This window comes from Agrilus planipennis, unplaced genomic scaffold (genome assembly GCF_000699045.2).
Source record: "Agrilus planipennis isolate EAB-ADULT unplaced genomic scaffold, Apla_2.0 scaffold56, whole genome shotgun sequence".
Classification (NCBI taxonomy): Eukaryota; Metazoa; Arthropoda; class Insecta; order Coleoptera; family Buprestidae; genus Agrilus; species Agrilus planipennis.
The window spans coordinates 161,820-189,025 of NW_020438870.1; the positions used below are offsets into that span (position 1 = coordinate 161,820).

Below are 27,206 nucleotides of genomic sequence, written 5' to 3' on the forward strand. Positions count from 1 at the left end.
AATGATGGAGCCATGTTTCATCCATTGTCACATATCGACGCAAAAACTCGGGTTTATTACGCGTGATCATCTTCAAACACTGCTCTGAATCATCAACTCGTCGTTGTTTTTGGTCAAAAGTGAGCTCGCGCGGCACCCACTTTGCACAGAGCTTTCTCATACCCAAATATTCGTGAATGATGTGATGTATACGTTCCGTTGATATCTGTAGAGTGTCTGCTATTTCATTCAATTTCAATTTACGGTCATTCAAAATCATTTTGTGGATTTTTTTAATGTTTTCGTCCGTAACAGCCTCTTTTGGGCGTCCACTGCGTTCACCGTCTTCGGTGCTCATTTCACCACGTCTAAACTTAGCATACCAATCCTTGATGGTTGATTTTCCTGGGGCAGTGTCCGGAAATTCGTTATCAAGCCAAGTTTTTGCTTCAACTGTATTTTTTCCCTTCAAAAAGCAATATTTTATCAACACGCGAAATTCCTTTTTATCCATTTTTTTCACAATAACAAAAGTTGCTTCACTAAAAATGCTATAATTCACAAACTAATGATCCGACAGCCGTCAAATTTATAGACGCGTCTTTTGAAGGTTAGGACTAACTGAAAATCATATGGATTTAGTTCTGGTGCCGCCATCTATGTGTCAGGCCGGGGACTTTTCAATTGACCCTAGTATATACCTTGAAAAATCCTTGTGGTTGTTGCCCCCATATAGGCTTATCATTAGATTCTCGCTAAGCTCAATTTTTACAATCACTACCTCTAATAAAGAGTTAATAAAGAATAACTATGCTTTATTAAATTGTAATATGTAGTTAGGATTTAACGATTCACAATTATAGGGAAAAACTTTTTATTATGCTTGAATTAGCGACTGATTATTATTTTATTGTACTAAGGATAGAGAATATTAAAAAGTATGTCAAGAACACGAGAATTATTTTATGCAAGCGATTAACAGTTTTATCAGCACTACGAATACATCAAATAGATTTACAAAAGTGAATAGACACATCTCAAAAATACACTGATTATATTGTCGTTACTACTATGAGAAGGGTTCCATAAATTTTAATTTCCGAATTAATTTCCTCTGGTAGACGCCGTTCATTATCTCTGCAGTATTTCCTATCTAAGTAGGCATATAACTTTATAACTTTCCCCTCGACTTTTCATTCTCATTCGTAAAACTTTCTTAATTTTGACACCCAGTTAGTGTTTCCGAACTTCCTTCTTACAATTTCATTAACACATGTTACTGTGTCAATACTCAACAATAATAAAAAAACTAACGTATGTTATCCACACCAGCTACTAATGTTAGTATAGGTGGGTAGTTTTTCCTACCTTCGCTCTAGTGTACAGCTGGAAGATAGGGTGAAAGTATCTTTTTTAGGAATCATAGGAATGGGTAGGTGGTGGTGGTGGTTGGTGATAGACAGATGAGACTTACGGAATGAAGGCAAAAAGGATGGGTGTCAATAATCTAAGCAATTTCCCCTGTAATTCACGTAAAATTCAATAATAGCATAGAACCCAATTAATATAGTTTTTCAATACTAGATTATATACTCCGTGCGTTTTGGGTAATATTTCTTACCTTTATAATTATTTTCGTTTTTTTTTTTCTAGTTTAAAATTGAGTATTTTAGAGAACTATTTCAAGTAGTTTTTACATTTTTTTTATACATCAGCGCAATCAGCCCAACACTTTGTCTTTTACATATGTGATGTAGCATATTGTAAACAATAATATATGTGTTGGTCCAGTGCGCTCATATGTTGCGCGAACGTATACGTAAGTGGTAACAGCAGTTTAATGATTTAGGGCTGTATGAGCTGTATGTTCATAAGGAAAGAAATGATATAATCAGTGCTCAATTACAATCGCGACATTCTTCAAAAATATATACCTAATGCATGGATTCAATATAATAATTGTTTTCTCCACTAGTTTGTGGATGGTACTGCCAGTGTAAAGTACGTACACGAGTCGTGGGCTGTTGTGCACATGTAGCTGCAGTTCTCTGATATTTAGGACACAACAGGTACTTGGAAGAAAAAAATCTTAAGTGGTCAATTACAGTAACTACATCTTAGACGCCGCTATGTCACAGTGGTCTGATAATAATAGCGAAAACTCATTCTTACCATTTTTATGACTAATTAATGATAATATAATTTGTTTTGTTGATTTGCTTACCTGAAAAAATGATTATTCCTTGTCATATACATATTAAAGTATTTGATTTTATTTGTTTATCTTAATTACAATTACCCTTAGTAAATATATACATGAATAAAAACCAAAAATTCTTCAGGGGAAAATATACCTATCTTATTGACACCCATCCTTTACGGTTTTCGATTTTTTCCTTTACTTGTGCTATAAGATATAACTCTTGCCAAATTTCATGATTCCAAATCAACGAGAAGTACCGTATAGGTATTGATTCCTTGGCGATCAATCAATCGGAATAATTGATTGCTAAATGTAACAATCGCCCAGCTCCATGATTACTGTAACATAATTTTTCTTTTATAAATTGTAATGGACCAAGCAGATCCATATGGCCATTGATCGACACCATGAGACCTCCCGCCAACCGTAGTAGACATCGTAGCGTCCATGGACGCCTTCTAAGACTACCATTTGTGAAATGTGAGAATATTTTCTCTACCCTGATTTCATTTCAATTTCGGACAAAGTTCGAAGACTATTTATAATATAACGTAAGGGTAAACCTATTTTTAATTTCATTATTCTTTTCGGTTTTTTATTTTTATTTTGGTTTTGAGTTTCTGTTTTCTTTGTTTTTATTTTCATTTGATTTTGACTGTACGTTTTGGTATTTTGTAAAATCGTTGTATCTATTTCATAAAATAAACGAAGCTGGTTTTTACTTTCTGTTATTAAAGCATTCACGACCTAGACTTGCTAGGCTAGTTACATAGTATAACCCATGTAGGAACTCCCAGTCTTGAACGACGGGGCCTAGCTTGGACTAACTCTGGGCAACCGAGCTTCGGCTCTTCAACGCCGGCCCAGGCCTGGGTCGACCTAATGGAACTTTTTTTTATGTTCGCCCAAGCTTGGGCCAGCCCGTGAGCAGCCGAACCTCGGCTATTCGATGTTAATCCAAGCTTGANACGCGAAATTCCTTTTTATCCATTTTTTTCACAATAACAAAAGTTGCTTCACTAAAAATGCTATAATTCACAAACTAATGATCCGACAGCCGTCAAATTTATAGACGCGTCTTTTGAAGGTTAGGACTAACTGAAAATCATATGGATTTAGTTCTGGTGCCGCCATCTATGTGTCAGGCCGGGGACTTTTCAATTGACCCTAGTATATACCTTGAAAAATCCTTGTGGTTGTTGCCCCCATATAGGCTTATCATTAGATTCTCGCTAAGCTCAATTTTTACAATCACTACCTCTAATAAAGAGTTAATAAAGAATAACTATGCTTTATTAAATTGTAATATGTAGTTAGGATTTAACGATTCACAATTATAGGGAAAAACTTTTTATTATGCTTGAATTAGCGACTGATTATTATTTTATTGTACTAAGGATAGAGAATATTAAAAAGTATGTCAAGAACACGAGAATTATTTTATGCAAGCGATTAACAGTTTTATCAGCACTACGAATACATCAAATAGATTTACAAAAGTGAATAGACACATCTCAAAAATACACTGATTATATTGTCGTTACTACTATGAGAAGGGTTCCATAAATTTTAATTTCCGAATTAATTTCCTCTGGTAGACGCCGTTCATTATCTCTGCAGTATTTCCTATCTAAGTAGGCATATAACTTTATAACTTTCCCCTCGACTTTTCATTCTCATTCGTAAAACTTTCTTAATTTTGACACCCAGTTAGTGTTTCCGAACTTCCTTCTTACAATTTCATTAACACATGTTACTGTGTCAATACTCAACAATAATAAAAAAACTAACGTATGTTATCCACACCAGCTACTAATGTTAGTATAGGTGGGTAGTTTTTCCTACCTTCGCTCTAGTGTACAGCTGGAAGATAGGGTGAAAGTATCTTTTTTAGGAATCATAGGAATGGGTAGGTGGTGGTGGTGGTTGGTGATAGACAGATGAGACTTACGGAATGAAGGCAAAAAGGATGGGTGTCAATAATCTAAGCAATTTCCCCTGTAATTCACGTAAAATTCAATAATAGCACAGAACCCAATTAATATAGTTTTTCGATACTAGATTATATACTCCGTGCGTTTTGGGTAATATTTCTTACCTTTATAATTATTTTCGTTTTTTTTTTTTCTAGTTTAAAATTGAGTATTTTAGAGAACTATTTCAAGTAGTTTTTACATTTTTTTTATACATCAGCGCAATCAGCCCAACACTTTGTCTTTTACATATGTGATGTAGCATATTGTAAACAATAATATATGTGTTGGTCCAGTGCGCTCATATGTTGCGCGAACGTATACGTAAGTGGTAACAGCAGTTTAATGATTTAGGGCTGTATGAGCTGTATGTTCATAAGGAAAGAAATGATATAATCAGTGCTCAATTACAATCGCGACATTCTTCAAAAATATATACCTAATGCATGGATTCAATATAATAATTGTTTTCTCCACTAGTTTGTGGATGGTACTGCCAGTGTAAAGTACGTACACGAGTCGTGGGCTGTTGTGCACATGTAGCTGCAGTTCTCTGATATTTAGGACACAACAGGTACTTGGAAGAAAAAAATCTTAAGTGGTCAATTACAGTAACTACATCTTAGACGCCGCTATGTCACAGTGGTCTGATAATAATAGCGAAAACTCATTCTTACCATTTTTATGACTAATTAATGATAATATAATTTGTTTTGTTGATTTGCTTACCTGAAAAAATGATTATTCCTTGTCATATACATATTAAAGTATTTGATTTTATTTGTTTATCTTAATTACAATTACCCTTAGTAAATATATACATCAATAAAAACCAAAAATTCTTCAGGGGAAAATATATCTATCTTATTGACACCCATCCTTTAAAAAGATAGATATTTTATAAAATACTAGATGTACCCTTTGCTACGCCACCAACTAAAATTAATTTGAAGGAAAGACGTTANGACTAACCCAGAAACGGACTGGTAGCTTCTCAAACACTAAGCTATGATCTAGATCTGTTTTAGGTCAGGGACACCACAAAATTTTAATTCCCAGTACGTCTACGTAAGTACAACTTTTACTTTTCGAAGATTTCAAAATATTTTTAAAAGTTTCAAAAACATCCTCACGGAAGGTTTTGTAACCTATAAAATCTTCAATTTAACTTAAAAATATACTTCAAGAAACCCACATAAGTCTCTCTGTATATACGATAATTTGATGATGCGATTGGTTTATTTGCTTCTCTTAATTAAGTTATAGGTACTCGGAAAAGTAAATTTCATCCACCGATAGATGTATGAATAAAATTTGATGATCACTTGAGCAAATGTAGTAGTAAAATTCATTCTGTTTATGTGATGGAGTGTTTCCACAAGGTGTAAAATGTTGTTTGAAGAACAAGCTTCCGCGAAACGTAAATAAACAGCAGCGTGGTTAGGTACTTGACTTTTATTAACTAGGAAGAGAAGCAAGTGGATATAAACTACTACAACTAGATCGATGTGCTGCACATTTTTGTTAAACTTGATAGCGTACAAAGTCGATAATAAATTGAAGCCTTATTTTTTCCGTCAACCCTTTCCTTCCATTACAACAAGCATCGGAAACATGAATCCAATTAAAAATAAGCAAACATTACAATATTGTAGCCTTGTCTTTCTATTTAATAAATAGAAATGCTATTTTCTACATATAAATTAACATTGCATGTTCGTACATTAGGTTAATTATTTTTAATAATCCTTTTTACACTTTAATGAAAAGCTTTCTGCTTTTAAAAGCAGGTTAATTACAAAGCTTGACATTTTTAATTTTAAAATTAGAACGTATTATTATCTGGGAATGTACTGACAAATAAATGTATTTTCTAGTTTTTGCTGCTATTGCTAAAAATTTCATAATTCAAAAACTTTTGAAAATTATTGAATCGAGATCTAAAAAAAAAACAATTTGCTCTCTTTTTTATTACAAACACAACAAATAAAGAGGTGCTATTTTAAAGTCGACCTGCTTCCGACTTTTTTATTTATTTGTATACACATTCCTGTCTTTGTCGACGAAATATCACACCATTAAAACTAGAAGTTCTGCGATGTCGCTCAACAAGATTCTCACTCAATGATGTTACTCTACATATACATATGTGTATTTTTAATCATCTGGCCAGAACCACGATGAACTTCTTCGATGTTAAATTAGAAAAGTATTGTACAATCCTCCCTGTGGTTACCACCTGATGATATACTGTTTTAACAGCAATTCAGAAACTTTAAAGATTTAAAAAAAGTTGCAAACAAACAATTAGGGAAATTAAGGGTAAATTTGATGCTTCTGTCTTAATGTGCGAATGCAATCCATATGAACAAAGATTTTTTCAATACAGATTAAAACAGTTACCGCAGAAAGGCTGAATGATATTGGTTATATAACAATGCACAAAATTACTGATCTAAACAAGCGAAATCGCGGGTAAGATGCTCCAATATTATCAAACTTTATATTTAAATGAGGTGTATGATCAATAAAGTTAGCAGGAAATAGTCAGGTGAAGAAAAATCATTATTTTTTATTGCCTTTTGATTAGAAACAATGATGTTTGATCCACTACTGTCCCAGTTCATTTTCAATGACCAATACTGTATTTTTGAGGTGAGAAACTGCTATATTGAACACATCTTCTACGTCCTTGACCCTTTGGATTTACTTTTCGCGTTTTCAGAGCATAAATAACTCGTAGCAGAAATCAGATGAGTAATGAGGCACGAGAAAATCCACTTTATCTCAAGCAGGTCCGAAACGTTTTTCATAATAGTTAAAAAAAAAGTTTAATGATCTTTGCGTTTACACTAATCGTGATAAAGGATAATAACGGAAAAGGAGGCTTTCCATTTTAATTAAATAGGCTCCAATCGTCGTTCAGATAATTATTATTGCACGACCACAGCCATTTCACCGCGATTCTGACGTTGGTTAATTAACTTTTCAAAGATCTTTGCGATCTTAATTGCAAATCAAAATAGATTTAGATCCAAATTCTAAAAGCCTCCGTGCCTCTACAATATCGACGAAATTAAAGTTCAAAGTTGATAGTTTTACTTCCAAAGCAAAGAAAATGTGTACTTGTAAAATGTATTTGCAGCTACTAAAAATTGTATTAGGCAATCCATCAGAGACAACATCAAATCCAAAAATTGTAGATTGCAGACAATTTGAAAATGTGAATGACAAAAACCCTAATTTGATGATAATATATATTAAGTATAAACAACTGCTAAAGACAGACAAACAAACTTCGATAACATCGTAGTATACTTCGTTTACTTTCTGTAGCGATGTGACCTTCAGTTTGACCGGCGCAAAGTAGAAAAGAACAGCACTAGGCCAGAAAAGGAAGGAGACAACTCTCGGCCAAACTCTTAACCGGTGAGGAGCGTATAATCCGTAGAGTACTGCACGGAAAATTTGACCATTTTATCCACTACAATTGCATTGCTCAAATGTGCTGTTATTGGTACCATTTACTACTGAAAATATCAACGAGACGTTTATTTATATTTGAAGACATATTAAAGACTTTAACGCTTGTTTTCAACTAGCACTACTATTCATGATTGAACAAAACTTTTGGCAGGTACTGTATAAAAAACTATGTTTAATGAACAAGAGTCGAGAGTATAATGAGCTTTTTTCTCCATACCTACGATTTTGCAAGCGCGCATCCAAGACATTGAAAGGGGCACATAGCTAGGTAAGTAAATGAAGTATAGTTTCGTTTCGCTGATTTTGGGTACGAAGTAATAAAACTAGAGCAGCAATAAAGTACATTGCCTTTATTATCTTCCACAAAGCTTCAATTTTTGATGATGCTTTTAGAAAAAACCGATAAAAATTCGTCACGGAAAGTGCGATTCTCTTGACAGTGATCTACTGTTTTATTCATGTACACATAAACCTGTAAATACTTCTACCGAAGATAATGCTGTAGTTCGCCGCCATCATCAGAAATTTATGTATTCGCTTAAGAAAATTAGTAGCAGAAATAGTTACAATTCAAAATAATTGAAACAAATAGAGCAATACAAAAAAAGATTAGTAATTTCTCAAACAACAATATTACATTTTTACAAGGTTTCTCACAAATAGCTGATCACCTTTCAATCGCAGACAATCGATTTTTACGTTTATTAAATGTTAGTCTCTTGAATGTCACCTCAACATGCTAATAATGGAAAGTTCTAAATTGCTTTTTTGCATATTATAAAATGATTGTGCTATCAGGGTGCTTTAGAATTTAGGAGTCGATGCTGTGGCTGTTTCTACGAAAATCTTAAATAAAATAATTACAAAATTCTTTCATTTGTGGTTCTCACGCCCAAGAAGCTATGATCTTCAGGTTCCCCATAAGCAGCTGAAGTGTTATCTCGAATTTATGTGCCATCAGTGACATGCAAAATTAGTCTTTCTCTCGGTTTTGAGAAAAGACTGAACGAACAAGTTTAAAACAAAAACCAGGACCAAATATGCCGGATCAAGAATTATACGCATGACCAAACAAAAATTATTATTTTCGGTGGACTTATGAGTTAAACTATTTGAAGCAACTTTAAAATATTCTTTTTTTGGAACAAAACATTTTTTGTACATGAAATTTTCAGTTACGTTACTAGACTTTAATGCTAAAAAATAAACTTTACTACTGTTTGAAAAAAGGGATCTAGAAAAATATTCTCGGAGTATGTGTTCTTTGTTCCTATGGCTGGATAACACATATGGCTGAAATATAGAGACAAACTAATTTTGTTTTTTGAAATTTTTACTTCTTTCAAGTACCTTGTGCTATTTTATTTGCTAAAAGTTCAATTTATGAGTTGGAGAAAGGGTACATTGTCGAGTTTTCACCTCTCACAACTATCGACACGATTTTCTTTAAAAGTTATGGCAAGCTCGCATGTATTTAAGACAATTATTTGTGCTTAAAATTATTTAAAAAAGACGTAATTATCAGATTAAATGAATAAGATCAAGACTTAACACGTAAGACTATGACTAAAGTCGAAAACCAAGACTATAAGTATTTGAGAAAGACCAAGTTCAAGATCAAATAAGCAAGACCAAGATCAATATCAACACTGGGACGGTCTTGTTCTTGCTTTGCTCATCACCGTGGACCACCCAATTTGTGTATAATTTCGATTATAATGCAACGACTACAAAAAAAAATTTAATGTCGGAAAAATTAGAAGGTTTACTTCATTACATTTAGGTCATACTTTTGATACAAATTCTTTGTATCACGTACGCCCCTTCAGCATTACACCTGTTTACACAAAGATTACTATCAACTAGGTCCATTGTATCAAAGCATTTTATCATAAAACGCGACTGTCACTTCTGATGAATAAAAAGTTGAAAGGGCATCGGGTACTAGATACACAATTTATATGTTAAATAAAAGATAATAAAGACGTTACTGTGTAGTGCAAAATGAAGTGACTGTTTAATAAATCAGCACGCAATAAAGCAACACAAAAGAAAACGTCAAGAAATTTGCATATTTATTACAATCCGGGGGAGAAAATGTGCGTGTCGTACCTGCCGCCTTTGATTACATTTCTAAATTGTCCACTTCGCCTTTTAGTTGACAAATAATAAAACATAAATTGCGACAACAGGGGCATTTTCGAATTAGGGTTGCAAAATGACCTACTTAAGTTACTATACCTACCTACTTTTCTTTATTATAAACGAATATAATTAAAAATTTATACTTTAAGTTTTAAATAAATGCAGCGTTACCTACTATGAATATTTGCTCTGAAATATATACAACATCCCTTCTTATAGGCAACTAATAATTTAAGGAAGTTGGGGAGTACACTGTTAAAGAAATTACTCATCATAAGGTCGTCAGTCCTAAGACTGGTTAGACACGCACCTCCACTCTTTCCTATCCTGAGCTAATCTTCGCATTTCCCCAAAACTAGAATAACTCACATACTTAACTATTTGCGAAGAGTAATCTAATCTAGGTCTACCTCTACCCCTCCTAACTCCTGTTTCTGCCTCTAATATGTCTCTGACTACTCCTTCATGCCTGAGGTGTCCCACTAACCTATCTCGTCTATTTCTTATTGACTTCCACAGAGTCCTCTGTTCTCCTATTCCTTCTGATACCTCCTCATTTCTAACCTTCTCTAATCACGGTATCCTCAGCATTCGCTTATAAAAACACATTTCGTACACTTCTTACCTTTTCTTTTCCGAAGAAATTACTGATGCATAAAAAATGGTAAATAATTAGTTATACGAGTCATATCTGCTAATTGATTTGAAGAATTAAAAATTGGATAAACATTAAAAAAGTTTCACCATTTCAATGCGTTCATAAAATGGTGAAAGATTTTCATTTTTAAACTGATTTATTTATATCTAACGTTTATTTTGTTTCACTGCTAATTTCACTAAATAAAATTTGCAAAGTATATCGTTATTTATTATTTTTATGCAAAACTAATTTTTTTGACACTCTAACTACCAAAATAGCTAATTATATACAAGAAACTGAAACTCAAATTTTGTGGATGTGGATTCTACAATTACAATTCTACGTGTTTTAGTAGGTACCGATTCGCCAACATTAATAATAATCCATGGACGAGATGCTTGCTGAATTTTCATACGACAGACACAATTCTCATTTAATCAGTGGAGAACGACGTAAACTAATAAATACATACAAGATAATGACGTATTTTTTACAACGTTTCGTTGGAGTGGTTTGCCGACGTCTTCAGCACAATTTTATTATCTGAGAATTCAACAAATTTTCACTGATGCATTACACAATTTTTAATTTTGTGCTTGATTATTATTAATTGTCTAAAATTGTGAAACATTTGAAAAACCAAGAAAATGGGTAATTATTTAAATGCACACAATTATTGTGCAAACAATGTTAAATGTTTGTTGGTTGTTGTGAAACATCAATGTCGCTCACGTAATATATTATACGTGGTGTCGTAAATAGCGGCGCTGAATTGCAACCTACCCTTTCTACAAACGTTTCTCTGGTACAAACTCATTAGCAATTCATTGTGGATCAAAGAGATCCTGATTAGTAGATGAATTACGGCAATGACGAACAATTTAACTCAAGCGCAAATATCGGATAGAAAATTGATTGTATGCAAAATATTTGATAATCAATTAGTCTACCTGTGTGTATACAGAATATCTACCTAAATACGTTTCTTTATCAATGCTACCAAAATACACCAGTTTGTTCGCAATTAATAAACACGATCTGGTAAAACGAACAAATAAATATATTATAACTTATAAGTAAGTTAAATTTTTAAAAAATTTAATGTAAAGGTTATTACAATTTCTGATTTCGGACTTGCCAATTTAAATTTTAAAATATTAATTAAATGGTAAAAAATACAATCACTATTTCCACTGAAAACTTTTTTTTTAATTTTAAACTGATTTTTGAAAAATAATAAAGGCTCTTTTGGCTTTCAAAGAATAGTGTAAACATCAATTTACAGGTGTGTAATAACACCTTTCCCATACGATTTACAATTTACAGGTGAGGTTTTTTAAAATCTTTTTCAAACGAGAGCTTCCTTTTTATCCGCATATATACGAAGTTATAAAAACGCACCACCAAAACTGACATCCTCGAACAAATAAGCCGTTTATAGGTCATGTATTTTTATGTCAGTGAGTCCGGTTGGTCAAGAAATCAAATGGTTAAAACTAAATGGAAATGTTATGAGAATTTAAGAAAAACTTTTGAAAATCTACCAATATAAAAATTAAGTAAATTCTATTAGAATACTCAACTCACCAAAAGCTTGACACTGGATGATTTTTGTAGTTCCTAATCTAACAATACTACTGGTTGACGATGAAGTTGTGAATCTCGGCGCTTGAAGATTTTCTGAAAAAAGAAAGAGAAATGAAATTAATACAAGATATATATGTCTAATTGTATTTTAGACAACGATATCTAAAATTGTAGAGATATTACATACTCGATTCAAAGAAAAGAACAATTGATCGGGCACATGCAGGTGAAATAGATTCAAAACTTTTACGAACGATAATCACAAATATTATAGAGAATCCTCGGTCGGAAGTCGAACTTCTATGTAGAAAGTTAGGGGCAACTTTTCAATAGAAAAGTTACTTAATTCAGTCTATTGTAACGAATACGCTTAAAATTAATAAAGTTGACTTCAACTGTTAGATAGCGTGAAATTTTAATAGGGCATTAACTTTGGAATACTTAAAAAGAAAATATATTATTCGTTCGCTGATCTTTCAATATATATATTACTTACCTACTTATACAAATATGTATGTACTATAGGTGGTGTATGTATATACACATATACCTAACACATGTATATTTACCATGGCGTTACTCCATATGTAGTTAAAAGAAATTTCATTAAGATGTTGTCGTAACCCTATGTTGATTATCTTATAATTTGGAAGAGATAGATACGTAAATAATATTGAAGTTAATTTGAATAATAGTCTTGATGTCTTAAAGGATTGGATGAAACCAAACTCTTTAATAATAATTCATCATCATAAGGTCGTCAGTCCTAAGACTGGTTAGACACGTATCTCCACTCTTTCCTATCCTGAGCTAAACTTCGCATTTCACTAAAACTAGAACAGCCCACATCCTTAACTATTTGCGAACAGTAATCTAATCTAGGTCTACCTCTACCCCTCCTAACTCCTGTATCTGCCTCTAATATGTCTCTGACTACACCTTCATGCCTGAGAAGGTGTCCAACCAACCTATCTCGCCTATTTTTTATTGACTTCCATAGAGTCCTTTGTTCTTCTACTCTTTCGAATACCTCTTCATTTCTAACTTTTTCTACCCACGATATCCTCATCATCTGCCTATATAACCACATTTCGAACGTTTCTAACCATTTCTATTCCGCTGCGCCCACTGTCCATGTTTCGCACCCGTACAATGCCGTGCTCCAAACATACACCTTTAACAACCTTTTACGAATTTCTAAATTAACCGTTCGCGAGCATAGAAATGACTTCTTTTTATTAAAGGCGACACGACCCTGTGCTATCTTCTTCTAATTTTTCGTCTCCTATCTTTATATTCGCTCTTTCCCTACCTGTTCTTCTCTTGCATACCAGTATTTTAGTTTAACTTTTATTCATTTTCATACAGTACTGATCTGTCAGTACCGCTTCCATTTTATTTAAAGCTATCTCTAGGTCCTCCTTGCTAGATGCTAATACTGCTTTATCATCTACAAATGTAAGCATACTAATCTTTTGCCCTTGCACATCTATCCCTACAGTTGTACTGTCTTTAATGATGTTGATGGCGTCTTCGATGTATAGATTAAAAAGTAGCCAGTGTGCATCCCTGTCTGACTCCCTTTCTAATATTTACTTCTCTACGTTGCATCGCCAGCTCTATAACTGCCTGTTGCTCTTTATACAAACTAAGTATCACTCTTCTATCTTTGTAATTCATCCCTACATACATAATAAAAAAAAACAGTTTTTATGTTAATCTGCGATAGTAGGAAAGCAAGTTCTGACAATAAATGTAAAATAATGTTTAATAAAGTTACATTGTACAAAAGTATTATATCTCCTCATTTAGAGTATTGTACTACTATTTTCTTAATCTTCGATAAGATGTGTCTAAATAAACTAGAAATATTGAAAAATAGACCGATACGAGTGATATTAAATGTGAATAAATATACTAGAATAAGAGACATGCTTGATTAACTTGGATTGAACAGAGAATAAAACTGTTGTAAATATTCATTAGCACCTGTAATATTGATGGAAATAAAAATCATCTTAATTTTGTCTTTTGACTTTGCATTCCACTCAACTTCGTAACGAAAAACTTCAGATTTACTGATTAAAAATTTATTTTTTAATTTGAGAACAGTGAGCGTCTTCCCTAAAAAACTGAACCCACTTTAATTTTGTTCGGTTACATCAAAGGATTAGGTGGATAAAAGACGTTCACCTTTTCTAATTTCTCTTAATGCGACCCACTTAAATTTTTAATGAACAACGTTATAATTACTTACAAAGTCGGCTTTAATTATTATTATTAGTGAACGAACAAAGTCAAAAATGAAATGTTTATTACCACGTAATATACCGCAGCGAAACTCTAATTCAATTCTATTTTTAACCAGACGAAATCCCACGACTTCTCCACTGTGACTCACTAATAATTCGATACAGAACTGTACACCATCAGGTCGCTCGCGCAAATCATGCGCAGTTGTCGCTTAGTTTACGGTGAGGCAGAAGTAGAAGATTCTTCTTGCTTCATGTCGCTTGCCCCTCTATTAAGTAACATGATAACACGCACGATTTATTACGGTAAATCGTGTGGAAACCTTTTTGTATTTGTTACTTTATTTCAATCATTATTAAATTCAAATACTTTAAACACTTCAAATGTATCACGTGTATTTCAACATCAATAAATATGAAAAAAAGAACCAGGTGTGATGAGAAACTGTTTCAATTCTTTATATTTTATTGTCAACCATTAAACCGATGATCGGAAAAGAATAAAAGAACAGCCATAAAAATTTGATATTCTATATTATTATACGCCAAAATACTTGAAAGTATTGCGGATAAGGTCGCTTTTTATGAAGCGTTTTTCGAATTCATATGTTAACAAAAGAAAAAGATTATGTTATACAAAATATGGAGAATGAACGATAATGGCGTATGCACGCTTAATACTGACACGTGATCTCGTTTAATGTTATTGTCGTAGTAAAATTCGTATTATATTTTAGCTCCCTTCTTTTATTGTCGTCGTTACCTCTCTTTTCTGGGCAACATCTGGGATCACGTGGAATGGGCATATGCTACATGAATAATGAAAAGGGCTAACATTTTCAACATTCGTTGCCTCGTTTACCTTTATTTGAATTTATACGAAAATCTTCCTATTTTCAATTAGTTACCGTTTAGAGCATACAATGAAAACATTAGCAGTTGTAATTTGTTTCTGAGATTTCTAAGGGTGCGTTTACACTCAGCGCTTCGTCCACATATTGTCTCACTGTTGCTCTTTAACGTTTGAGGAGCGTTCAACGTTGCTCGCCTTAATTGTTCACTCAGACTACGCTAACTCTTTAATTGTCGTTAATGTGAACTTTCTGTTATACGGTAATTGGTGAATTTTTATTGTTTTTTCTTTATTAGTTCCGCTGAAATTCCTACCTGACATCTCTTTTCTTAATTTACGATATTCCCTACAGTACGTTAAAAGTAAATGCGATAGTTTTATTGCGGACTATGTCAATTTTGAACGTCTCAACTATAGCCGCATTTTAGGTTTACCGTTACTCCTCTTAACTTCTGTTTATGCTTCTATTGGATCTCTAATTAGCCTCCTCATGGCTGTCCTACCAACACACTTCTAATGGACATGAAACATTTTTAAAAATTTCTACAGATTTCACTACTGCCTGTCTATTTCACTTTAAACTGACTAATAACCGTACCGTACAATGCGACCGTGATCAAACCGCAATTCAATCTGTAGTATGAATCGCCTTTTGTGTCCCGAGATAAAAATGCTCAGTCTCTCAGAGTCTCTGAAAGCGAGACTCGAGTCTCTCTGGTGTCGCAAAAAAACTGTTTAGCGTCACTAAACGAGAGACTCGAGTTGCTCATAGAAAGATCCTCATTTCGTATCTGGTCTCTGAGCGAGAGACTCGAATCTCTCAATAAGTGGTGTCTCGATAAGCATGATCCCATTCTTTCTACGAGAGACTCGAGTCTTTCAGTTTTTCAGTTTTATTCATTCAGTCTCTCTGTGAGAGACTCGAATCTCTGAATTAACAATTTTATCGTTCGAGTCTCTCATACAGAGACTGTGAGAGTTTCATAAAAACACCTAGACGCTGAAAGACTCTGAGAGACTGAAAATTTTTGTCTAGGGGTAAACGAAACTTTATTTCAATGAAACGAATTGATACAGTCTAACATCTAATCATAAGTGATATAGAATCCATGTTAATTCTATTTTTAAGTGATATTCCTATCAATAGATCTGATTTGCAGTTGTTAACTAAATAAACTTGAAAAATAAAAGGTAAAACTAATTTTCACATCTGGTTTCGTGCACTGTATTATTTATTTTAAAAATAAAAACCAATGGGTTAAGGGCCCACATATATTTTATCTATTCTAAACGCGAAGGGGTGTTCATAAGATACATGAGTACCATGCACGGTGTGTTGACATTACGAGTGGGGATTTTTTGAACCGTAACAAGCGCAACTGTTACCCTTAATAAACTATTGTACCCGCCAACTGTTAGAAGTCCATAGAATATCTGGATATTACAACTACAAAAGGTAAAATTGTAATTTTATCGTAAAAGATCAGTAAGTTGAGAAAAATAATATCGGTTTAAGATTTTCAAGAAATTTCTTAATAAGTGTAAAGTATATCTACGTATTAGGTTTTTAACAAATGAATTATAATTTCATTGAGTTTACTTTCATCGTCACTTAGCACGTTGACCTATTTTTTCAACTCTAATGCGCTAGGTACTAGAGCGATTTAAAATGTAGCTTTCACTGTCATATTATAAAAAAGGAAAAGTGCAATAAACGTCGCATAGACTGTCTGTGTGGAGCAGTTGCAATTAGCTGTATTTTACTTTTCTTTTAATGCGAATAATATCTATGGATGTGATAAATTTATAATAAAAATTATAACTTTAGAATAATCTCTTTTCGTATAATGAACTATCCTATGCATACAGCAAGTATATGACTTTATCCAGTGACTCTGATATCCAGTTGGCTCCATAAAATTATTTATTAATAGAAATATGAAAACCAGGAGCTGTGAATCATTACTTAAATGAAAAACTTAATATTTGTAGCGCGGACGAAGGAGAAAATACAATCGGACAGGAAATCTCAATTTGTCATGCAGGAAAAAACTACTCACATTTTGACAATCATCATTATAGTATCGTCAGTCTTAAGACTAGTTGGACACGCATCTCTAATCCTTCCTATCCTGAGCTAATCATTGCATTTCCCTAAAACTACAACATCCCACATCTTTAACTGTTTGTGAACAGTAATCTAATCTAGGTCTACGTCTTCCCCTTATAACTGCAGTTTCGCCCTCTGTTCTCCTACTCCTTGTAATACCTCCTCATTTCTAACCTTCTCTATCCACGGCATCCCCATTATTCGCTTGTAACACCACATTTTAAACGCTTTAACCCTTGCTTTATATATCTACCGCTTCCTCCTTCCTACTTTTTCTTCCCTTACATACCAATATTTTTGTTTGTTTTCATACATAATAATAATACTGTATTACTAATAACGCTTCAATTTTATTTAAGACTATCTCTAGCTCCTTCTTGGCATATGCACATCTAAGCATACTGTAGCGAGCACGAGCGTGTTTGTGTGCAATCGGGCACACGTGTGCGTGGACGTCTTATCGATTCGCCGACTAGCCGCGGGAGCCTTTCTTCACGTGCGCCGTATTTGCAAATGTGTGTCGTACCTGCGTTCTGGGAAAGCAGTTAGACAGTTCAAAGAAAAACGAAACGATCCGGATGTTTCTAGAGGGTTCCATAAAGGAAACAAAAGAGTACTTAAAGCAAGAGACGATCGCCGAGAGGAGGAGAAATAAACTGACCGTTGCAGAAGTGAATCGAGAAATAAATTGACAGTGATAGCAGTGAAATAAATAGCGCAGTGAATAGTGATATATTAATAATTAGTGTAAATAGTTTTTGTTATCAGTCTTAGAAGTAAATTTTGTTGAACATTACAATACTGATTTTTTGCCTCTGTATATCTATCCCTACAGGATTAGCATAGACGAAATAAAAAGTGCGATGCTTTATGCTACCAACTAAATTTTACCGTTGTAACCAGTGACCAGGTGTTGGTACTCTTACCGTGTGGCGGTTTCTGTTACAATTACCTCTTGTTGTGGTTTACACTTAGCGAACCCCACAGCGACGCTAGTTGCTGCACAAATTTTTATTGCCCTCAATGGTTGTCGAATGGAGTGCTCTGCTAATGGAGCGGCCAAAAAGTAAAAGGTTGTTTTTGTTAGCTTTTAGCAGAACAGTTTTTTTGTTTTCAACGATCCTAATTATTGTTTAAAAACAGGAAGTTAATGACTCTCAAGATAAGTACGTTGCTCCTTTAAGGAATCATATTTAACTCGTACAGTATAGCTGTAAAATGAGCAGTAAAATATTGTATAAAGGCCCATGCCTTTATGCATTTTATTTTGGAAATTATAAAATTTGCTTCGAAATCAGTACGTAATGGAAAAATCTGACAGACCATTTGGCTTTCTCAATAGCTGCTGATGTTTTTGGGTCAGATCTCAGACCCACTCAACACATAAACCTGTGGTAATATCCCTAGAGAACACATATAAATAAAAAATCTTCTCAACCCTATTACATTCCAACATATATAAGATTTCATGTTCCTATGTACATATTTTTGAGTGCCAAGAAAATGTAATATGATCTCTGTATATACTTCGATAAATTAGGAAATTCATTAATTTTTGTCGACCTTCCCAAACATTCCTTTTTTGTGGATTATTTCTTCAGGACAGAACTCAACTTGAATGACCACTGGGCCCAAAATCATTAACTTCTTTATTGCTTTTTTTTAATTAATTTAGAGTAGTACTGCATTCCTTTAGAGCAGACCTCAACTTTAATTATTAATGAGCCCAAAATCTGTATTGCTTTTCTCTTAAAAATAAATCTTGAGATTATTGGTACACCATTGCATTTCTCAGGGGCATATCTAAACTTTAATGACAACTTAGCCGAAAATCTTGTAACTTCTTTATTGGTTTTGTGTTTAAATAAATGTAAACTTAACATAAAATAAAAAGGTATAATAAACAAAACGAATTATATCGTTAAAAGGTATCGTTGATGGAGCAAGAGGCGATTCTCTTTCCGATTTTTAAACAAAACGTTAAACGAACCGCAGCCTCTTTTCAATTTCAACTTCGTTTATTTTTCCGACAGGCATTTATAATTTCAACAGCTTTTTTCGTTCCCTTCCTCACACATACAGGCTACTACTATAGCCTAGCTGAATCGGCAGGATTCGCTCCCCATGCCATTGTCCTCTTCCCGGGCGGATGTTGCAGTCCTTTGTTTTTCAATCTTTTTCGCACAGAGGAAGCGATAAGAATAAATGAATAAGATGGCGTCTGTGAATTTCTATTGTTAATTCACTGCCTATTATAGGGACGTTCTCGATGAAGCGAGAAAACTGCTGCTTTAAATAACTAGCGTAGGTATAGAACAGATTTTAGAACACTTTTTTAACTACTTTATCGTCAAAATGACACAATTTAACAAGCGTGTCTATTATTTCGGAAGTTCGTTCATACTTCTGACCATTTATTTATACTTTTAGTTAATAAGTATGTATGTATGGTATTATTAAACGTATTATACAGTAGGTATCTTTTTAACCGACATACACTAGAGTCCTTCGAGTTTGATATTTTGTCTGATGGATTATTGATCTAATATGTGGCACAGTGCACCGACGGAAACAACAAAAAATTTTCGTCAAGCGAGCCAAGCTCGCCAACACGTACTTTGAAAATTATAAAAATCTTGACTGACCTATAAACTGGTATATCTCAAATCTTGAAATTCTTAATAATCTTAGCTGATCCAAGATTCAAATGATTTAATCGAGCTGATTTTCAGAAATAAGAAAATATTCGTTTTTTTGCGGCACTTTAGTACACATGTTCAAGAAGCAGTAACCTACCACAAGAAATGCAAGGAATGCAGACAAGTGTTACGCAAGTACATAAGTGCAGGTCATATACCGAAAGACCTTGCGATTGTGTGCACGCGAAGAACGAGATTGCATCTATTGACTACGAAATAACGTGAAGTAGTACTTAACTCTCACTGTCATATTCGTTTTATGTCTAGTTTATTTAGAATTTAGATGCGGTAGTAAATTACTTTTAATTACGAAGATATATTCTACAGAATAATTCTGATGGTTTGTTGCACCTGAAAAACTTCCCTGCAACTTGTAAACTTCTCTTTCGTTTTCCCAATTAACGGGTAATTAAAGGAAACGTTGATAAATAAAAGAAAATATTAACTGTAAATATCACAGCAACAGTTAATAAATAGGTAGATTTTTCTGTACAAAATATGTAATTGTACATAATTAAAATTCTGTAACAAGAACTTCTAGAGGTCCTAATATTTTCTAACTTAAATATATTTTGTTCCCCTGATATAAGTGTTATACATAAACATGAGGGTAGTGACCTTACCGAATGCCCCAACTAATGATGACGATGACGAGTATTCCCGTGATACCGCCGGTGCATTCCCATTACACCATCCATATGTAACGAACATGGCCGCATATTCTGTATGTGAATACATTGGTTTTTGCTCGATATTTTCACACTCAACTTATTTTTGTATTTTGTGGAAATACTTTGCCAATCGAACGCTAACAAGTGTAGATTACGTACAATTGACTTGTCTACGTATCAGCTGTTGCGAATGTCACGAATAGGTATGTGTGTTTCGTCAAAAGCCGGTAAAATAACGCAGTAAATGTATTGAATCATTGACGGCTGGTTAACTAGGGTCCACTTTTTACACTCCCTACGTTACGGTGCTACCACGAGATGCACTCCAGATGTTACCCTTCAAATATTATGGAATACTGATCGGACGTAGTGTATACACTACATATATCAGCTAAATAATATCATGTTTGAAATTACGTTTTAAACAAAGTCGTTATACTTTAGCAACCGATTTTCTTTTCATGTACGGCATTACGAACATTACAAAGGTACTCCAATGCACTGAAAACCTAAATGAGCTGAATGTTAATTAAAAAATCGCGTGCTAATGCCACTAGGAAAATTATTGCATGAAATATGTATCTAGTAAATTGTTCAGCGGAAACATGAAAATGATCTAACCAGCTAACCACTATTACAATTACAACTTAAAGAACATATTTACGCAAATATGCTAAGCGTATACATATACGGTCGGATAATTCACATAACAAAATGCAACTGTTAAAAAAATATGATAAATTAGTCCATTTTTGGAATAAAGTTTGTATTCCCACTTTGAACACCCTTTTTATTTTGAACAGTAAAGAATTCGATTATAAAAAATTTATTTTATGAAATGTTGAACGCTAGAACACTGGTTACATATATTATTATTGGTGTTCCAATACAGTAGTGAATATATTTAAGTAGTACGTCTGATACAATTTTTTTTCCGCATTTTTCGAGTATGTTTTAAGTTTACCCCTTACAATCAGTCACTAATACGTGTAAATATATTGTTACAATTAAAAAATTATTTTTATTTGTGATGTAATTTCAAATTTACGGTTTTTGTATTTTTTCCGTGCGCTGTAAGACATTGCTTATTGTCAAACTTCATGATTCTAGACCTAAGAAGATGATGGTCAATACAATAAAAATTGCGTTATATGTTCCAACAAACAAAACTTCAATGCAGATAATTCTTACAGAATTATTTTACAGTAAACAACACTTTACGTAGAATGTTAATCAATGAGAAAAACGTAAACTGTTGACAGCGGGTTAGAAAGGCCAGAATATAACCGAAATACTTAAAATACTTCACATGGGTATTCATGACTTGACTACTTATTACTAATTTTGCGAAGAAAAATTCCGAAAAACAGACTAACAATTTGTAACTTGAAAAGCTTAATTTTGAACTAATCTCTCAACCAATACCGTAATGTAATAATGTAAGTACATTTTACAGTCGCATTTGCAGATGAGTACCCTTTATAATCTACTTTCAGGTTTATTCTTTATTGTAAAAGGAAGTAATCGGATTTTGTATAAGAATTTAAACTTTGAAGTGTTTACTTACCGAAGATGAAAAATATTGTTAATAAGTCCAGCGTTTAGATGGTCCGTTTAGTTAAAAAGTTGTTTTCACGATAATGGTCCCGTTTTAGTGTTGCGTACCTATCAGGAATATTTGTAGATTTTCGAGCGTGTAATGTCATACGTTTTTCCGCATTTTTTGTCGTATTTTTGCTTTGAAATGCAAATGCTTTTCAATATACATCAACCATTAAATTGCGTGGTATTAGGCTTTACTATGAAAATATATAACCTCGTATGTATGATAAATGCCTTTCTGTTCTGATATTTGTGCACGATCTGAGAGCCAGGCGTGAGCACACGCTGTTTTTTAATCCACCCGCACTCGCATAATCTTTGTGGCTTTTTGATCAGTTCTGTTTACGTTTCTTCCTTTGATAGCGTAAATAAATCTCGATTTCATTGTTCGGATTTCATTCACGGGAGACCTACGACACAACACAGATACTGTTTTTAGGGTTCCATATCCGAAAAAACCGACAGAACAATGCTGCTCTTTTCAAAATTATAAATACAAGCAAAAAAAGAGGGAAAGTTTAACTAAAAAGACACTAATAAATATGAAAGAAGAAAAACTACGATAAGCTTAAAATTCGCACAAGAATACAGAAAATATCGAAAGGAGAGGTGAAATCACATTATTTGAATGACAAAACAGCCAAGAAAAAAAAATTAATTAGTTTTAACAGCAAGATTTACACTGAGAAGTCAGAGTCAGAGAACAAGGATAAAAATGGTTAATTTGCAAGATTAATGTGCAGATATAGATTAAATGTAAATGAATCTTGTGCATATAAAACGTAATGTTTTTAATAAAGCTATCTAATATCTAACCACCTATCTTCTATTTACAACAATGTAATTGAATCCAATAACATTTTATATCGTATCTAATCTATACTATTAAACACTTGGTGCATACCACTTATCACCAGTGCACAGCGCTTTACATAATATGGCAATCAAGAACGCCTTTCCCGTATAATTTAATCAGAATTCTTGGTGTACAACGCCTACCCCTATAGTATGCTAATCAGAAAAATACACCAATCAGCCAGCATTTTCTACCCCCACAAATGAATTATATAAAATCAGTAGTATCGTGGCAACCCTACCTGTCAAATATATTATTTATAACCGAGTATTGATATTTAAACATATCCAACACTTCAACATTTACGATTTTTGGTTTTCTAGCCTTTTTAATCTTATGGGAGTTATGATAACCACCTCAAAACTGAAACTATTAACGACCCCACCCATTTTTTCACTTTTTTAGGTTTATCTAAGGTAGAAAATCCTCGCACTTGAGCAGTTTTTGTTACTTTTATATTTAGTAAACTTGCCGACTACAAATATTAGACTAAATATAAAAAATAGTTGCTAAAATACCTAAGCAAATAACTTAAGGGGTTTATAATGCATTTACCTTTGGGGTAACATTGTTTGAGTTCACATCTACGCGACACACATACGCATATAAATATACGAATTTCTACACACAGTCTTTTTAATTCCTGCTGCTTTTAAAAATTGGCTAAGTGCAAAAACTTGTACCTGCGAACCCAAACGCTTACTAAGCCAGCCATAGGGAGAGTGGTTAGTGCGACACTGCTAACTAGAAGTAGAAATGGATTCGAGATAGAAAAACGAATAAAAATGACGGTAATGGCTAACAGTTTTACATTAGTGTAACTAGAACATTGAAAGGAAAATGTCCCTTAGACATGCAATCTAAGGTAATGGTGCTAGTAACACAATTTCGAACACAAAATTTCTGGTTAAATCAACGCCCTTTTAAAATGTTCATCTCTTATTTCTACTTCAGGAGTTGAATTTATTATAGACGATAAATGAATCGTTTTATTACTGTAGCATTCGGTGCTTTCAAGAGTAAAGAAAAACATGAAATTTTTCTCTAGCAAAATTGCAAATGAGTTAATTGCAAAATTTTATTTAGTCTTGCAAATTACTTCGATGCAAATCTCAACATTTTATTTACGGCACGATCCTAGCCCGGCTTTATTCGCTGCGAACCGCATATATTTGCGGTTAGTTTTAAAATGAAATTGATAGCGCACGACCGATTATTTACAGCTCAATTTACTTCTTTTAAATTTCCAATTTAATGCTTTGAACGTAGCGTATGGGCAATTTTGCTTTCCCGCGTTTTATCTAATCAGATTTCACCATTCAGTAGATTGCGTTAATGGGCAGTGTATTGCCAATTACGTTTCCTTTAATTTAAGTACGAAGGTACGTACCTACCTACCTACCTACCAACCTACAGTACTTATATATTTTAAATCAAAATATTTAAATATTTCAAAATGTTTCATTAGGTGTCTATTTTCGGACGAGTTCAAGATAAAAACGCTCTCAATTCGACTGTGTCTTCTTCGCGGATTGTGTACCGATTTTAATGATTCCTTTTTTTTTCGAACAGGTTATATCTCAAGGGTGGTTCTATTTAAATTTGAAGAAAATATTCCACCTTTAAGGGTGGAAAATTCCTTTTTGACTTTTTTAATTTGAGTTGGTATACATCTAGTCAGGGTTTTTACACGTGAATTATTATCAGGTAGATAGATTAAAGTTTTCTTCGATACGAACTACGCATTGTATTGAATTAAAAATTGTGGTTTTAAAAACTTAGTTCAGAAAGCAGAAAAATCACTGAAGCAAATTAATAAAGGGGTGGCCTTGAATAATGTTTCAATTGGATGTTTTTAGACCTCAGGGCTACTTTTTCCGCCCAACAGAGGAAGTTGACCAATGTTGATTTGACTAATTGGATAATTGTTGACTGATTTTAATAACTGAAAAGTCGATTACAATAAAAATATTACGAACAAAAGTCGAAAAAATTCATGGTTTTTAGTGAGAAGTATTGCAATTATATCAAAATAAAGGTAATAATCGAATTCAACATGTTCAAATTAATCAGAATCGAGTCTTAAAAGTTTAAAATTGAAAAATCAGTTTTCAAATATTGGTCAACTTTGACGCCTCTTGGCATAAAAACTACCCACGATACAGGGACAAACTCTCTATTCTTGTCTGTAATATCAGATACTAAAACACCTAAGGGTAAATTTGCATTAGAATGACTATTCATTTTTTTTATCGACTATAATTTAATTTGACAATTTTAATTAATGAAAAAAAACTTTGATCCTGTGCTGGTATTTACTTCCTAAATTGCACACTTCTGCTCATGAATGCTAAAACCAGATAATTAAATAAAGTACATAACTGCGATTATGTGGAACTCTATGAATTATCGCTATTTTTGCCGTCACCAGAGGAGGAATCATGCAAGAAAATAATGTTGATAAATTAGAAATATTATTAGGAAGTTCTATTGAACCATTCTCAAGTTTTCCACCCCAATTCGTACCTTAATTATTATTTCCAGTAAAAGAAAAAAATAGGCGATACCCAGCCCAGGACACATACATAATACGTGTGTGTATATTTATAGCGTTGGTTGTCGTAAAACGTTTGCGTTAACTAAACCTCGAATATTAAAAATTAATTACGGACTACATAATTAATGCCTGACGTGTCAAATAACCATCCTGTTTAATGACGGGATATAATGCAAACTTTCCGAAATAATACCACCCTCTGTCTGGTATATACGTAGGTGCTTTCGAATGGCCGACGTGGGTACTACGGTCATGCTCCGGATTAATTTCTAATAGCAATTGGATATTTTGATGAGATGGACCGAAACTGAAGAGCTTACGGCTTCATTATCAAACACGCTTCCAGAAATTGCGTACAAAAAAAATGAGATATACGAACTGGAAAATACAACTATACATCGGTCTTAAAAACGAGGACTAATAGAAATATTGATTATCTGACCAACAAACGTCTAGATGAGAAGTTTAGTTCACAGTATAAGGTGACCTTAAATAATTAATATGCTGTTCACATTACGCAGGGTTTTTGTTACGTAATGTTCACATTACCGAGTGTCTTCTATGTTTATAATCTGAATTAAAAGAATAAAAATGCAAATAAAACTCTCAGAAAGCAGCACGTAAGACATTACATTCTGCAATAAACAACCAAAACCTGAACAGCCAAATGAACCTAATTCTCGTTACCATTGTACCCATTACTTTTAATATTATACACTCTTCTAGGTAAAGTCAGTAGCCAATCTTAGCAAATCCTTTACTTGAACTCACAATAAATAGGTAACTAATATGGTTCAAACTGTGATAAGTTAGAAGTTTTGAAAACTGGCCCATATCTGGAAAACCGAAAAATAAATATACAGCTTTTTTATATCCCTTATGATTGTATTATATCGTAAATACTTTCACCTGGATCATTATTAACATAACACAGGGGAAGCCCAAATAGACCGTTTATTTCAATGCCGAAATGTTTCACTTGTTTGGAAACAACTAACAGCTACCATAGTTAGTTACTATAGTACTTAACGTACAAATTTTGTAAGTTTGACTATATTTTTGTAATGACATCATAAAGCAGACACAAAAATTTATAATTTGTTTCTTTGGGACTCTGCTTCTAGCATAAGCATTAAAATGTCTCAACAAGCCGCCTTTGGTAGCCTACGATTACATTACGATACGTATTACGGTTTATATTCCTTCTGAGAGTAATAATTAAGATCTTGTCATTGGCTAAAACGATTAGAAAATTGATTATCATAACAAAAACTTAGAATGAAAATGTATTTAGAAATGTCAATATGAGAAATAATATCACAAAACTTATAGTGTACGATATATTTTTGAAGTTGGCAGCACAACTTTTGAGAAAAAAAAAAGCTCAACATCTTGCCGCATTTTGTAATAAAATGTTCTAATTATTTCAAAGTGGAAAGCCGACTTTGCAAAAGTACTCATAGAAGTATCGTAGGCCCAAATTCGGAGAGTTTGCCAAATTCCAAAACACTATTTTGTTTTTATGACTACGACTACTTAAGATAACACCCAAAAAAGTAACAATACTGCAATTAAATTTCAACGTTAATTATT

At 33.2% G+C, this 27,206-nt stretch overlaps 1 protein-coding gene across 5 annotated transcripts in view; it reads right to left on the bottom strand.

Moving 5' to 3' along the window:
* The window catches only part of LOC108732668 (protein sidekick), a 153,848-nt gene that overhangs the window by 27,848 nt on the left and 98,794 nt on the right, over window positions 1-27,206 (bottom strand). For all 5 annotated transcript variants that reach the window (XM_018463591.2, XM_018463590.2, XM_018463589.2 and 2 more), the window contains exon 2: window positions 12,014-12,106. In XM_018463591.2, the coding sequence (XP_018319093.1) occupies window positions 12,014-12,106 (93 nt within the window). The remainder of the gene's footprint in view (window positions 1-12,013; window positions 12,107-27,206) is intronic.